The 15,164-nt window shown below is 42.0% G+C and overlaps 2 protein-coding genes across 4 annotated transcripts in view; one reads left to right on the top strand and one right to left on the bottom strand.

The window, feature by feature from the left end:
* LOC121716106 (chemokine-like receptor 1) overlaps positions 1-15,164 on the top strand; it is a 965,204-nt gene that overhangs the window by 439,348 nt on the left and 510,692 nt on the right. The window lies entirely within an intron of this gene.
* The window catches only part of LOC121716090 (rasGAP-activating-like protein 1), a 139,533-nt gene that overhangs the window by 120,056 nt on the left and 4,313 nt on the right, over positions 1-15,164 (bottom strand). For all 3 annotated transcript variants that reach the window (XM_042102281.1, XM_042102279.1, XM_042102280.1), the window contains exons 3-5: positions 13,381-13,494; positions 10,797-10,858; positions 2,733-2,862 (exon numbers count right to left, since the gene is read on the bottom strand). In XM_042102281.1, coding sequence (XP_041958215.1) covers positions 2,733-2,862; positions 10,797-10,858; positions 13,381-13,494 — 306 coding nt within the window. The remainder of the gene's footprint in view (positions 1-2,732; positions 2,863-10,796; positions 10,859-13,380; positions 13,495-15,164) is intronic.

Genomic DNA, 15,164 nt, shown 5'->3' with positions numbered 1-15,164 from the left:
ATGAAAATGCTCATTAACCAACTACTATATTCTTACTACATCAAATATTAACGTAACCTAACATATCTTAGTATCAATCTTCCACTAGAAGCTAGCTAGCTAGCTAGCATTAACGTCAGTGGGATTTGCACGGCTACTCGCCACAACTGCTTGTCACCTTGTATGTATTCTAAAGTTTTGGATACACCCCTCCATAGCATAATTAAGTCCCTTTTGATAGCTTCTGGAGGAAAGTAAATCCTTTTATCGACCAAAACGTCCTCAAAGCCTGCTTTCATATACTGTCAGCTGCCATTGTCCACAATGTATTTCTAATCAAGTCTGGTTTGTTTGTCCGAGTTTTCACACGGTAACAATGGGGGGCAGGGCTTAGTGACAGGTCAATTGTAATCTGGGTTGTGTTGAAACTGCGATTCAGTCCTGCACATGCCTGGACTCGAACCCGCGAAACAGACGCACCTTAGAACGGGAGTCGAGCGTGCTGACAATGGAGCTAAAGGCCCGGGCTATTAGCTTTTGTGTCAGCAGCACTATTGACTCTGTTGGCTCTCCTTCTTCAACAACCCACAATGGCACGCCCCGTGTCGCGCAACTTTAATGCTTTGAATTAAATTTCGAAGCAGTCACGTGGGTGTGTGTGAAACGAAGCTTAGGACGTCACTGATCACGTGATTATCACAAAACAAATCAAGCTCCGATACAAAGCTTCACTCCAAATTGGTTCTTCGATACACGCTTCGAAGCAGGGGGTTCATGGGTAACATCACTAAATGGAAGTGCCAACCAGTGGTGGAGGAAGTACTGAAACTCAGTACTTAAGTAAAAGTACAAATACACAGAGAAATATTTACTTTAGTAAAAGTAAAAGTACCACAATGACAACCTTACTTAAGTAAAAGTAAAAAGTACCTGCTTTTAAATGTACTTTAAGTATTAAAAGTAAAAGTATTTGCATAATGATTTATTCTCTTAATATATATATTCTAAAAGGAAAAATCAGTATGGGCTGTGGCATTTTAATTAAGCTAGTTTTAGGTTATACTCGACTAGATAGTTTTAAGTTAATACAATTGTGCTTACCACCTGTGGCCCAGTTTACATTCTGACCTACAATTCTAGAGACTGTAATTCTGGTTATCTACTAGGGTGATCTGCTGAGTAATATCATTCAGCAAAACACGAGAGCCTGAAGTTTAACGGGGTAGACAAGGGAAACGTCGGGTGGATCGTAATGCCAATTATGCTGATTGAACAGAAAAGTTGCTGAGAAAGGTGTCTTTATGATTAAGTTCAGTTTCACTTGCGCAGACGCATAGACATTGAATGAGCGCTCACGTTACTACCCCCCAATTGTAGGCTATGCATCTTTATTTAATCACACACAATTAAGGAATATTTCCTAATCTGGAAAATGTTACGTTTTTTCCGGCCACCGGTTCATTAATAGTCTACCATTCATTTGTGCCGCAAATGATCAGACGTGTGACAGAAGCATGGGCATAGCCTGTAACTTCGCTGATCCGCAGATAGCAATCTCATCGGAGAGGAGGCCCTAACGCTGCAGATAACAGACAGAGAAAGGCACAGAACACAGTTGCATGTACAGTGTAGCCATGGGTCTGGTGAATATAGCCTACCGAATGCAGATGGCTACAAGCTCACGCTTTGCCTGGTCTAGACTAGAAGCTTATGTTTCTAAGAATGCACGTAGCGCTCCAGAATCTTTGGTAGCAACCCCCTGGTAAAACAAACGTGTTTGTCAGAGAGAGAAAAAAAAACTGATCATAAAATGTATCGTAAAAAGGAACGATGGTGTTGTAGAAATGTAGCGGAGTAAAAGTACAGATAATTGCTGTAAAATGTAACGAAGTAAAAGTCAAAAGTATGCACTATAAATTTTACTTAAGTAAAGTACAAATACGTGGAAAATGTACTTAAGTACAGTAACAAAGTATTTGTACTTCGTTACATTCCACCACTGGTGCCAACACAGGTACAGATGCCGGCTCGGGATGACCAATAATGGGCTTTGGCTGGCAGAGTTCTCAAACACGACTGAAACGGGTCTCCCCAGGCTGGATGATGGGCAGCGGACACAGGTGTGTTGTGGGAGTGTGTAGCTGTGTTTCCATTACAGCTTTGTGCGATATTGTGATTGGTCAGTGCTTCCATTAAGTGATACAATGTGATAAATGATTCGTTGTCTCTTTACTTGTACTCTGCACAATGACAATAAAGTTGAATCTAATAAAATATGCGTTTTATCTTTTTACGATAGTCCTTTTGTGAATGTGACAACGGATCTCCCAAAACCTGAGAGTCTCACCTGGCCTGGATGACGTGGCATCGGACACAGGTGTGCTGTGGGGGTGTGTGTGTGTCTCACTTGGCCTGGATGACGTGGCATCGGACACAGGTGTGCTGTGGGGGGGGGGGGGGTGTCTCACTTGGCCTGGATGATGTGGCAGCGGAGACAGGTGTGCTGTGGGGGGGGGGGGGGGGGGGGGGGGGGTGGTACACAGGTGTGCTGTGGGGGGTGGGGGGGGGTGTGTCTCACCTGGCCTGGATGACGTGGCATCGGACACAGGTGTGCTGTGGGGGTGTGTGTGTGTCTCACCTGGCCTGGATGACGTGGCAGCGGAGACAGGTGTGCTGTGGGGGGGGGGGGTGTCTCACCTGGCCTGATTGACATGGCAGCGTACACAGGTGTGCTGTGGGGGGGTGTGTCTCACCTGGCCTGGATGACGTGGCAGCGGAGACAGGTGTGCTGATCCTCTTGCTGTAGCTCCAGCTCCAGGTGGATCTCCCCCTGCACCTCCTCGTCTGGGTCCACCCGCGTCAGGTTCAGCCAGCTGTCCAGTCCTGGACACACACACACCACACACGCACGCACGCACACACACACACATGTACATGTACATGTACATGTAAGCCATTTTTGTCAACTAGTTAACTAGTGAGCCATGTTTGTGTGAACTAGTTAACTAGTGAGGGCCAAAATATGCACACTAGTTAACTAGTGGGTGCCAGAAATGTCTACTAGTTAACTAGTTAAAGCCAAAATGGTCACTTGTTAACATGTAAAGGCCAAAATACCCACTAGTTTACTAGTGAGGGTGTTGTGGTCCTTACTAGTTAACTAGTGGCATGCATATTTTGTTCACTAGTTAACTAGTTACACCTAAAAACACAAACAAGCTGACCGTTTTTGTCCACTAGTTAACTAGTGGAACAATTTAAGTCTCACTAGTTTGCATGTGTGGCAGTGAAGCAGCTCACTAGTTAACTAGTGCGCACAAGACACACACTAGTGGCTGTTTTTGGAGCTATCTAGTTCACTAGTAATGCAAAAGGTACTCTTACTAGTTAACTAGTGACACATTGGCCTTCACTAGTTAACTAGTTGACGTGTTTGGCCTTACTAGTTTACTAGTTAACTAGTGAGCATATCTGCATTATTAATGCCTTTCACTAGCTTATAGAGGGCATTTTGAGCCTTACATGTTAGCTAGTGAAGACAAAACACTGTCCATAATGAACTAGCAGGAGAAAAATGCCCCTCACACTAGTAAACTAGTGGAATTTGAATAAATACACAAACGGCTGGCATTTTGTGCAACTAGTTAACTAGTGGGACATAACATTGGCCACTAGTTAACTAGTGTGCAATGTCGCACTTGCATGCAAATTAAGAAGGCGGAACAAGGGTTTTGATTGGTCCATTTAGGACTCAGAAACCTAGAAAACATGGCTGACTTCGTCCAGGCTGTTCTAAGAGCAAACTTTTATAAACTAAGATCGTTTGAGCATACATGTCTAGTGACAAAGTTGTGGTGTATTGCTGTAATCTTCGTTCAGTTAATGTCTACAATCTTTAGTTTTTCAGTTATTAGTCTGAAAATCGCGATAAAACTGGAGACATTTGTATATGGTTGCCTAGCAACAAAACGTTTCAGTAACATGAACATTGATGATAGCATTGCTGATGTGCAGAGGTGGAAAAAGTATGAAAATATTGTACTCAAGTAAAAGTACCAATACTTTGATGAAATATTACTCAAGTACAAGTTAAAATACCAATCTGAAAATGTACTCAAGTAAAAGTAAAAAGTAGTTCATTTAAAATGTACTTTAAGTAAAAGTTACTTAGTTACTTTTTTTTTTTTTTGGGTGGGGGGGGGGGGGGGGGGGGTACCAGAACAACCAGTTTTACCAGAGACTTTCTAATGAGGAGATACAGTACTCAACTGTTGTAAAACGTGGCAAAACGTCGACATGTGAATACATTGAGCCAATCATGTGGTGTGTTGTGAATACATTGAGCCAATCATGTGGTGTGCTGTGAAGACATCGTGCCAATCATCTGTTGTGATCTCGTCGCTGGAGCAAGATTGGTGTCGTGAAACCTTACGCACACGCATTTCTGCAGAAATAGATGCCCGATAAGTGCCCAAAAAGCGTTGCAATATGGCCGCCGAGTGGAAATACTTGCCTAAAAGGACTTTGGTCCTAGCTCGAGTTGCTACAGCCAGCAGCTAAGGCAGCCATGTTCATGCTCCCAGTGTGTAGCGCTCAAGCTCAACTCAACTCGAGCTAGGTAAAACCGAGTTTTGTTCATACTCGGTGACGTTGAGAAATGTCAAAAATGTGAAAAATCACCGGAGTTCTCCTTTAAGTTTGAGCAGTAGTTGATTTTCAAAGTTAGTTGCACTCATCCTTGGTCACTTTGCAGTGAACAGTAATCCAGCACAACTGAAAAGCCCCTCACAGGCAGCTGAGACAGGCAGTCCAATGTTGAGTTGCAGAGTTTTTTTTATATTTGGAAACGAGCAGAAGGTTCAGCAGATTAAAGGGTGTTGAACTGGGGGGAAAAGTGGGAAGTACTAGGACCCCAATGGAGGAGAGGGCCCTTGAAAGGTGGATTACGGGGGGCACAACATTTTCACCAGGCATTAGTAATAACTCAGGTAATCCACACATAAAAAATCCAAACAATTCCATAAGTAGAGTCATGTGTAATGAAGTGGAATAACACAGGGGAAAAGTATTGAACACGCTAAGAAAAAGCACTAAGGCAAGGAAAGGGAAGGAACGAGCTGGAATCTGTAAGTAATTAGAGAGTAGTTATCCTTTCTATCTGTGCAAATTAATATAAGCTTAGTTAGAAGCCTACATATTGATGGGCTATAAAAAAGTTTTTCATTACCAAGGTGTCACACAGTAAACATTTCATGATGGATAAAAGCAAAAAGCTCTCCCAAGACCTTTGCAACCTTATTGTTGCAAACATCATCAAAACTTCAGAATCTTCCAGTAAGCAGCATGGGAGCCATTATCTGCAAGTGGAAGGAACATCACTGCATCATCAACCAGCCATGCACAGGATCTCCTCACAATATTTCTGACCAGGGAGTCAGAAGGATAGTCAATTCCAAGAGCCAAGGACCACTTGGAGAAAGCTCCAAAAAGACTTGAAGGCAGCCAATTCAATTAAATTCAATTAAACAGTTCTGGAAGTAACTAAAGATCAGGATTCACAAGAGGGACCCCTGGGCCAAAATGGGCCAAAATCACACCTGATACTGCGACTAATACGTTTTCTCATACAGGAAATGTCTTGAAGCTGTCATTACAAACAAAGGCTTTCCACAAAGTATTGAAGAAATTTCAGTAGGAACGTTCAATACTTTTTTTCCTGTGTCATTCCACTTTATTACACATAACTCTTATGTTTGGATTTTTTATATGTGTGTTAATATAATGTGTGGTGAAAATGTCGAATAGACTCACTGGAAGTTTAGGCTAATTAGGCTACTGAAAAAACATTTAAGTGTTCAATACTTATTTCCACCATATATTTATTTTACCTGAATATTTTAACTTCCTTCCTTTAACTTCCTACTTTAAATGTCAAAATGAATGTCAGACGAAATTTAAAGTTTGACTGACTGTGATTTTGTATACAACATAGTGAAAACTGTCTAAGGTCACTCTCACTCTCCCTTGCTAAAGAGCTAAATGGTTTAGTCCGCCTGCACGATTCATTAGGGAGTCTACAGTATCTTTTGTTTATTTAGCTGAGCATCGCTAGTAGGCCTAGTGGACCGCTAATTGTTGTGCTGCTGGTGCAATGTCTTTCTCCAAGAAAGCCAAGTCAGGTTACCAAAAAAAGTCCAAAACAGGAAAAAGAGAGACATTAAAATGAGGGGAAACAACTGCTAATCAACTTCTTTCCAAAGAAAGGTGAGCACAAACGCCAAAACACGAAATCCCATGGTGTTTGCTTGAATATCTCCGCAATCATTAGTGCTAAAACGAACTGAGACAACCAATTGAAATAGTGGAAAATACATAGCCTAGACATGTAATCTGATGCATCTCGTGATCCAGCTCCATCTCCATCACTTTCAGAAAGACTGCATGGCGCTAGCTTGATTCATGTCCTGTTGTAGGCTAGCCTACATGCTGATCATTATCACTAGGCTAGTGGTTTAGGGCACGATTTTGTTTTCTCTCCCTTTCTGTTTCGTTAGTCTTAACTTTTTTTTTTTTTACTCAAGTAACGGATGGGATTTTTGATGTAGCGAAGTACAATACTTCACTCAAAATGTAATCAAGTAAAATTTAAAATACCGATTTTATAAACTACTTAAAAAATACAAAATACACAGAAAAACTACTCAATACAGTAACGTGAGTAAATGTATTTCGTTACTTTCCACCTCTGCTGATGTGGCAAGACTAGCTCAAGTGGTTAAGCAGCAGGAGTGCATGTGGGAGACCATGGTTCAATTCCTTAGAAGTGCATGAAGTTTTTTATTTGATCTTTGAGCTTTTAATTACTTTTGAAACCATGTGCAGTTAATGTGTACAATCTTTTGTTTTTCAGTTATTAATCAGAAAAGCGCAACTGAATGGATACATATATGTCTGTGGTTGCCTAGCAACAATAAACAAAGAATAATATTAAAATCGATCCCTTCGATCGAATCTTTGGTGTGGATCACTAAGAGCTCACTTGTTAAAGCATGGGGTTTCCCTGTTATTATTAAAAACCATTTTGACAGAATATGAGATACTGCAGGCTCTGCTTTACTATCTATACTGAAGTACCGTTGCAGAGCAGTGTGTCACTTTAGCCACTAGGGGCACCCATCAGGACCTGATCGCGAGGCTATGAACAGTAAATTTACTTTTATACTGGGTGGGATTCTTACATAATACCCAATAGGTGTCTTCTACCCACCCTCTCATTAGAATTTGCATAATAGCCGTTTCAGGCACTAGTTAACTAGTGAGCTGCTTCACTGCCACACATGCAAACTAGTGAGACTTCAATTGTTCCACTAGTTAACTAGTGGACAAAAACGGTCAGCTTGTTTCTCTTTTTAGGTGTAACTAGTTAACTAGTGTACAAAATACACATGCCACTAGTTAACTAGTAAGGCCCACAACACCCTCACTAGTAAATTAGAGGGTATTATTGCCTTTACATGTTAACAAGTGACCATTTTGGCATCTCACTAGTTAACTAGTGGGGCTGAAATGGCCTTCACTAGTTAACTAGTGGGCGTTTTGGAGCACACTAGTAAACTAGTGACACTTTTTGCACCTCACTAGTTAACTAGTCGAATGGAAATTGCCATCACTAGTTCACTAGTGGGTGTTTTGGTGCACACTAGTAAACTAGTGACACTTTTTAGACCTCACTAGTTAACTAGTGGGCATTTGTGTCTTCACTAGTTAACTAGTGAGCAGTTCTGCCTTCACTAGTTTAAATGTAAGTGTCACATTGAAGCCACTAGTTTACTAGTTAAAGTTCCTTTGGCCAGCATGTTAACTTGTGTGCCTGCAAATGTTGTGGGTGGGATTTTGTGAAATTCTGCGCTGTGATTGGTTGTCATGTTCTATTTGGACATAGGGAGCCAATAGAAAGCCTCAATTTTCAGAGTTCTCCGCCTCCTAATTTTAATTCTGCGCCACTAACTAGTTTGGACAAAGGATGCATCAACTAGTTAACTAGTGAGCCTGCTGCCATCACCTAGCTAGCTAGTAAGCCATTTATGGTTCACTAGTTAACTAGTGACATTGACCTACTCCAACTAGTTAACTAGTGAGGAGTTTTGCCTTCATTAGTAAACATGTGCACATTTTTGGCTGTCACTAGTTAACTAGTGAGACCCAAAAGCCTTCAACTAGCTGACTGGTATGCATTTTGGCCTTTACTAGTTAACTAGTGGACATTTCTGGCTCTCACTAGTTAACTAGTGAAGCTAATATGTGTTAACTAGTGGGCATTTATGCTGTCACTAGTTAACTAGTGTGCACAAACATGGCTCACTAGTTAACTAGTTGACAAAAATGGCTTGCATGTTGGCCTGATATCAAGATATCAGAATAAATGCTCAAGCGGGGATTTGACATTCAGTAGTCAGCTAGTAAACATTTTTGTACCTTACTAGTTGACTAGTAAAATATAGAAGTCTTTAAACTAGTTAACTAGTGCACATTTCAGTGTCCACTAGTTAACTAGTGAACATGCTGAGTATTACTAGTTAACTAGTAAGATATGAAACATATGAACTAGTTAACTAGAGAGAATTTGGGCCTTACTAGTTAACTAGTGAGCATTTTGGCTGTCACTAGTTAACTAGTTCACACAGAAATGGCTCACTAGTTAACTAGTGGACAGAAATGGCTTGCATGTACATGACAATTATGCCTGATATCAAGATATCTTTTTTTTTTTTTCCATATCAAGATATCTGAATAAATGCGCAATCGGCTTGCCATACAGGACAGTTAATACACACCTTAGACTGGACAGGACACAGGACAGTTAATACACACCTTAGACAGGACAGTTAATACACACCTTAGACAGGACAGGTGAGCAAACGCACAACAGACAGGACAGTTAATACACAAACACACAACACACAGGGTTCATACACATTTCCACCAGAGAATTTCCATGACTAGTCCATGATTTTTTGACAAATTTCCATGACCTTATATTCCCTAAAACATCAACTAGCCTACAAAAATAGAAATCCATTCTTTCAAAACAGTCCATGGGAAATTTGAATTCAAATGAAGGTTTATCTTATTATTTTTAAGGTTTATCTTATTATTTCTAATACATACAAAATGTAGGCCAACACTGACACACCAGCAGGAACATTAGGCTATATCTCAGCCCTACATTAAGCAAAGTTGTGCATTTAACTTTATGTGATCGCCTACTGTAGACAAATACCCTCCACACATTGACATCCTGATTAATGTCATAGCCTGATCAATTACTAATCAGCTCTTCTTCAACTCTGTCGGTTCATCATGACCACGTAATTGTGTGTTTAATTCACGCAGCTTTGTAGCGCCGCACACACTGGCTAGTAATATGCAACGCTGAAGCAACAGGGCTGTAGCCTCCCAGTAGGCTACCGTGAACGCAAAATGCCACCCAGCTGCAAACCTGCGCCTACAGAATTCATTGGCACACTCGCTACTGACATGCTGACGGCAATCTTCACAAAATTGACTCTGCAACAGTGAAAGAGATAATCTCAATGCAAACAACATGAAATAGGCTACAACGTCGGTGTGCATGACATTGATTGAAATATTTTCGGTCCTTGCATGACTAAACAACGGATTAAAAATCTAGTACACCAAACGTAAGCTGACAATTAAAAAAAAAACCCTGTTTTACTTAAAGTAAAGCTAGACGTGATTAAATTAATAGCCTATTTTCCGGGCATATCACATATCGTAGGCCTAAAACGTCGAATTTAAAAATGCAACCGAAGACAATTAGGCTTTCCGCCCTCTCCCTACTCCCTTCCACTGTGTGTGTGTGTTCTACGGGATAAAGCGAGTCGAATGCGTAGAGGGAGGGCAGAGTAACTCCTTTTAGAAAAGGCCGATCTCTGGTCTCCACGCGACAGATACAAGGAAGAATGCAACATGATCTACGGAAACGCCATACATTTCTCAATTGAATTGCAATGGGTCACGCAAATTTCCATGACTTTTCCAATACTTTCAGGGTGTTTTTTGTTTTCCAAAACTTTTCCAAGCCTGGAAATTGCCATTTTCAAATTCCATAACTTTTCCAGTTTTTTTCAAAACATACGAATCCTGCACACAGGACAGTTAATACACACCTTAGACACCACCACCACCAAACACCACTCTCCCACCACCACCAGACACCACCACCACCAACACCACCACCACCACCACCAGACACCACCACCACCACCAGACACCACACTCTCCCACCACCAACCCCACCACCAGACACCACTCTCCCACCACCAAACACCACCACCAGACACCACCACCACCACCACCACTCTCCCACCACCAGACACCACCACCACCACCACCACTCTCCCACCACCAACACCACCACCAAACACCACCAGACACCACTCTCCCACCACCAGACACCACCACCACCAGACACCACCACCAGACACCACTCTCCCACCACCAGACACCACCACCACCACCACCCCTCTCTCTCCTGCCCTCTCTCTTGCCCCACACTCTCCTGCCCTCTCTCTCTCTTGCCCCACACTCTCCTGCCCTCTCTCTCTTGCCCCACACTCTCCTGCCCTCAGCATTACCTAGAGAGAGAGGTGGTGGTGTGTGTGTGTGTGTGTGTGTGTGTGTGGGGGGGGGGGGGCGTTTGTATGTAGGTGAACCCATCATTACGTAAAGCATACAATACCCACAATACCTTTTGACTGAGCTGCAATACGTAAAGCATACAATACCCACAATACCTTTTGACTGAGCTGCAATGACCTCTTTGGTGAGTGAGATCTTGCCGATCACATCGTCATGGCTACAGTAACCAAACAAACAAAAAGGAGAGAAGAAGAATTTTAATGATTTGAATTATATTAATGATATTAATTTCTGCCTGGTTTTAATGATTTTCAACAGACATTCTGCAATATTACTTTCTACAGTTCCCTAGAGAACCTGACCTCACAAACTGAACATGAAGTTGCAGTGTGTGTGTGTGCATGTGCGTGCGTGCGTGCGTGCGTGTGTGTGTGCGTGCATGCGTGCGTGTGTGTGTTCACATTGATGAAGCACCCAAAACAGGCCCAAGACCTCTCCTAGATATTTATCATCTCAGAGGATGACAACTCTGTGCCTAGTTGACTCTTAACTCCTGAACTTTGAACTTTCCCATCATGCATCACCCTGACAAAGGGAACATTCACAGGTGCATATTGAGTGTGTAATCTGCTGAGATGGAAAACGTTCCAATACCTACTGTGTCTGAGCTACTACAAGAGATGTTTCCAGAACTTAATGACTTAATGATATCATCGGCCGATATTAGGCATTTTCCAAACTATCGGTATCATACTGTTCATTTTTGGCTTTTTCTCAGTCAAGAAGGCACTGACTTCAATGATAACTCCACATTTCTACTACATAAATGACCCAATTTAAATACACGTTCATCTTCCCAGCAGTGAAACGCTTCTTTAAAAACACTGGACTGGCACAGTGAGTGTAAACTGTTGCATTAAGCATGAAACAAGACTACTGAGCCAACATTAATTCCAAAACACACACTTACTCAGCAGCATTACCCAGTGTTAGCGTGTAGTGTGTGTGTGTAGTGTGTGTGTAAACACACACTTACTCCCTAGTTTCAGTCTTCAATACTTTGTTTTTTTTGCATTTCAACAAAGGTTTTTACAACAAGTAAGGAAGTGCATGGTTTACAAAGGCTAAACCTAAAGTAAAAGTAATGTTTTGCTTGCATAGCCCACAATATAGATTGTGCAATGGTGGTTATCAAAAAAAAAGACAATACATTACTTATTTAATTTAAAAAAATACTGTTTAAGAGCCTTTCATTAGGAAACCAGATAGTCAGCCCTATTTAAACACATAATGTCCCACCTTGATCAAAACTTTGTTATGGGGTAAAATTTGACATTGTGTAAATGACTATCAGCCGATATATTGGTTAACAGCTTTTGAAATACTCAAATATCTTTATCGGTATCGGCCTTCAAAGTGTTCTAATCATTTAGCCCTAATCTTGATAGCGCCCCGATAGTGTTCTGATCATTTAGCTTGATAGCGCCCCGATAGTGTTCTAATCATTTAGCTTGATAGCGCCCCGATAGTGTTCTAATCATTTAGCCCTAATCTTGATAGCGCCCCGATAGTGTTCTGATCATTTAGCTTGATAGCGCCCCGATAGTGTTCTAATCATTTAGCCCTAATCTTGATAGCGCCCCGATAGTGTTCTGATCATTTAGCTTGATAGCGCCCCGATAGTGTTCTAATCATTTAGCCCTAATCTTGATAGCGCCCCGATAGTGTTCTAATCATTTAGCCTAATCTTGATAGTGCCCCGATAGTGTTCTAATCATTTAGCTTGATAGCGCCCCGATAGTGTTCTAATCATTTAGCTTGATAGCGCCCCAATAGTGTTCTAATCATTTAGCCCTAATCTTGATAGCGCCCCGATAGTGTTCTGATCATTTAGCTTGATAGCGCCCCGATAGTGTTCTAATCATTTAGCTTGATAGCGCCCCGATAGTGTTCTAATCATTTAGCTTGATAGCGCCCCGATGGTGTTCTGATCATTTAGCCCTAATCTTGATAGCGCCCCGATAGTGTTCTGATCATTTAGCCCTAATCTTGATAGCGCCCCGATAGTGTTCTAATCATTTAGCCCTAATCTTGATAGCGCCCCAATAGTGTTCTAATCATTTAGCTTGATAGCGCCCCGATAGTGTTCTAATCATTTAGCCCTAATCTTGATAGCGCCCCGATAGTGTTCTGATCATTTAGCCCTAATGTGTGTGCTGGCCCCTTACCCGATGGTGTCCTCGTCCATGTGTGTGTATAGTGTGTATATATAGTGTGTGTGTGTGTGTAGAGTGTGTAGAGTGTGTATAGTGTGTGTGTGTGTGTGTAGTGTGTGTGTAGTGAGTGTGTATAGTGTGTGTGCTGGCCCCTTACCCGATGGTGTCCTCGTCTATAGTGTGTGTGTATAGTGTGTATATATAGTGTGTGTGTGTAGTGTGTGTGTAGAGTGTGTATAGTGTGTGTGCTGGGCCCCTTACCCGATGGTGTCCTCGTCCATGTGTGTGTATAGTGCGTATATATAGTGTGTGTGTGTGTGTAGTGTGTGTGTAGAGTGTGTAGAGTGTGTATAGTGTGTGTGTGTGTGTGTAGTGTGTGTGTAGTGAGTGTGTATAGTGTGTGTGCTGGCCCCTTACCCGATGGTGTCCTCGTCTATAGTGTGTGTGTATAGTGTGTATATATAGTGTGTGTGTGTGTAGTGTATGTGTAGAGTGTGTATAGTGTGTGTGCTGGGCCCCTTACCCGATGGTGTCCTCATCCATGACGTAGAAGGAGAGCACATGGAATCCTGTGGGCAGGTGAAGAGTGAACTCCTCCCCCCAGAACGGGTTCAGATTCTTCCACACAGTCGCCGTCCTGACAGCACACACACAGACACACACACACACACACACACACACACATGTGCACAAACACACACACACACACACACACACACACATACACAATCGATGTAAATGTCCGTGTTGATAAAAATAAACTACCTTTGCATCGTCTTGTAATAGTTACAGTATATTTGTTCCCTGAAGTTGGTAGTTGGCATATAAGCAGCGGCAGTGGTGGACTGATATTACTAGGCTACTACTAGGTGTCCTGATTGGAGTGCGCTTGGCAGTGGTGGACTGATATTACTACTAGGCTACTACTAGGTATCCTGATTGGAGTGCGCTTGGCAGCGGTGGACTGATATTGCTAGGCTACTACTAGGTGTCCTGATTGGAGTGCGCTTCTCTGTTTACTTTTCGGCGCAGTACTACCAACCGGAGCAAGTATAATTCCACCGCTGCTAAGAAACTAGTCCCTCAAAATGTAATGCGATCATTGAAATGCAAGGATAGAATAATGTTAAAAATAAAACTATCAACACAGACATTTACACCGATAGTCTGGCGTTATAATTTATTTGCCTCAGGTGTACTGTGGAGTGGGTTTGACTGTTTTTAGTGGCAGGCTAACACATACCGATGCCTTGCGCTAGCTTAGCACCTGCAAACTCTGCAACTAGAAGGACTGGAGGAAACGTGTTGAAAACGACCTGCACTGATAAATATCACACTTGCTAACTTGGAAATGAGGTCCTATGTCCAAAATCCTGAACCACCCCTTTAAAAGGCTGCAGTTTTTTTGAACAGAGCAACAGTTTTTCCCGTTTTGAAATATATATATATATATATATATTAAATACAGTATATATACAGTGGGTCCCCGTTAAGTTTGGACGGGTTCCTTCAGGAATCACGATCCCCATTTTCTCAGCAGAAAATACTAATTACTGTATTAAATACAGTATATATAGGCCCATTCTGGTCTTGTTATCCCTCTGCTTAATTTTTTTCATCAAAGGGGGGAACAACATTTATCCCCCTCTGCCCCTCATTTGATCAATGCTACTTCATACAAGTAAAGCAATTAATGCTTCATACAAGTAAAGCGCTGCAACGTGAGAACAGTCTAGTAGGCTAGCCTACATAATAATCTGACATCAGAAACGCACCGTCACCGTCAGCACTCATGCTGCTGACACAGTGGCTGCGTGATGTTCATTTGGCCTTGATCATGCAGGACATTTCAGAATGGCGACTGTGTAATCAATCATAAATGGCTAGTTTCAATGGAAAAGTTAGCTGGACAAATGAAAGAAAACAAGAAGGATTAAGTGCAGCATATCGTCATATTTAGAACCCTCAAAATCTGATAACTGATGCAGCTGAACTGGTAGAGGACAACTCTACAGTGTGTGTGAGTGTGAGTGTATGTGAATGTGTGTGTGTGTGTGTGTGTGTATGTGTGTGTGTGTGTTTGTGTGTGTGATTGTGAGTGTGTGTGTGAGTGTGAGTGTGAGTGTGAGTGTGTGTGTGTGTGTGTGTGTGTGTGTGTGTGAGTGACACTCACACACACACACACACACACACACACATACACTACACAATACAGTAGCCTAATGAACAGGAAACACACACACACACACACACACACACACACTACATGATACAGTAGCCTAATGAACAGGAAATACACACACACAC

This window comes from Alosa sapidissima, chromosome 8 (genome assembly GCF_018492685.1).
Source record: "Alosa sapidissima isolate fAloSap1 chromosome 8, fAloSap1.pri, whole genome shotgun sequence".
Lineage (NCBI taxonomy): Eukaryota > Metazoa > Chordata > Actinopteri > Clupeiformes > Clupeidae > Alosa > Alosa sapidissima.
Note: the sequence above shows the minus strand (reverse complement) of the source record. Positions and strands in the feature narration are given on the sequence as shown.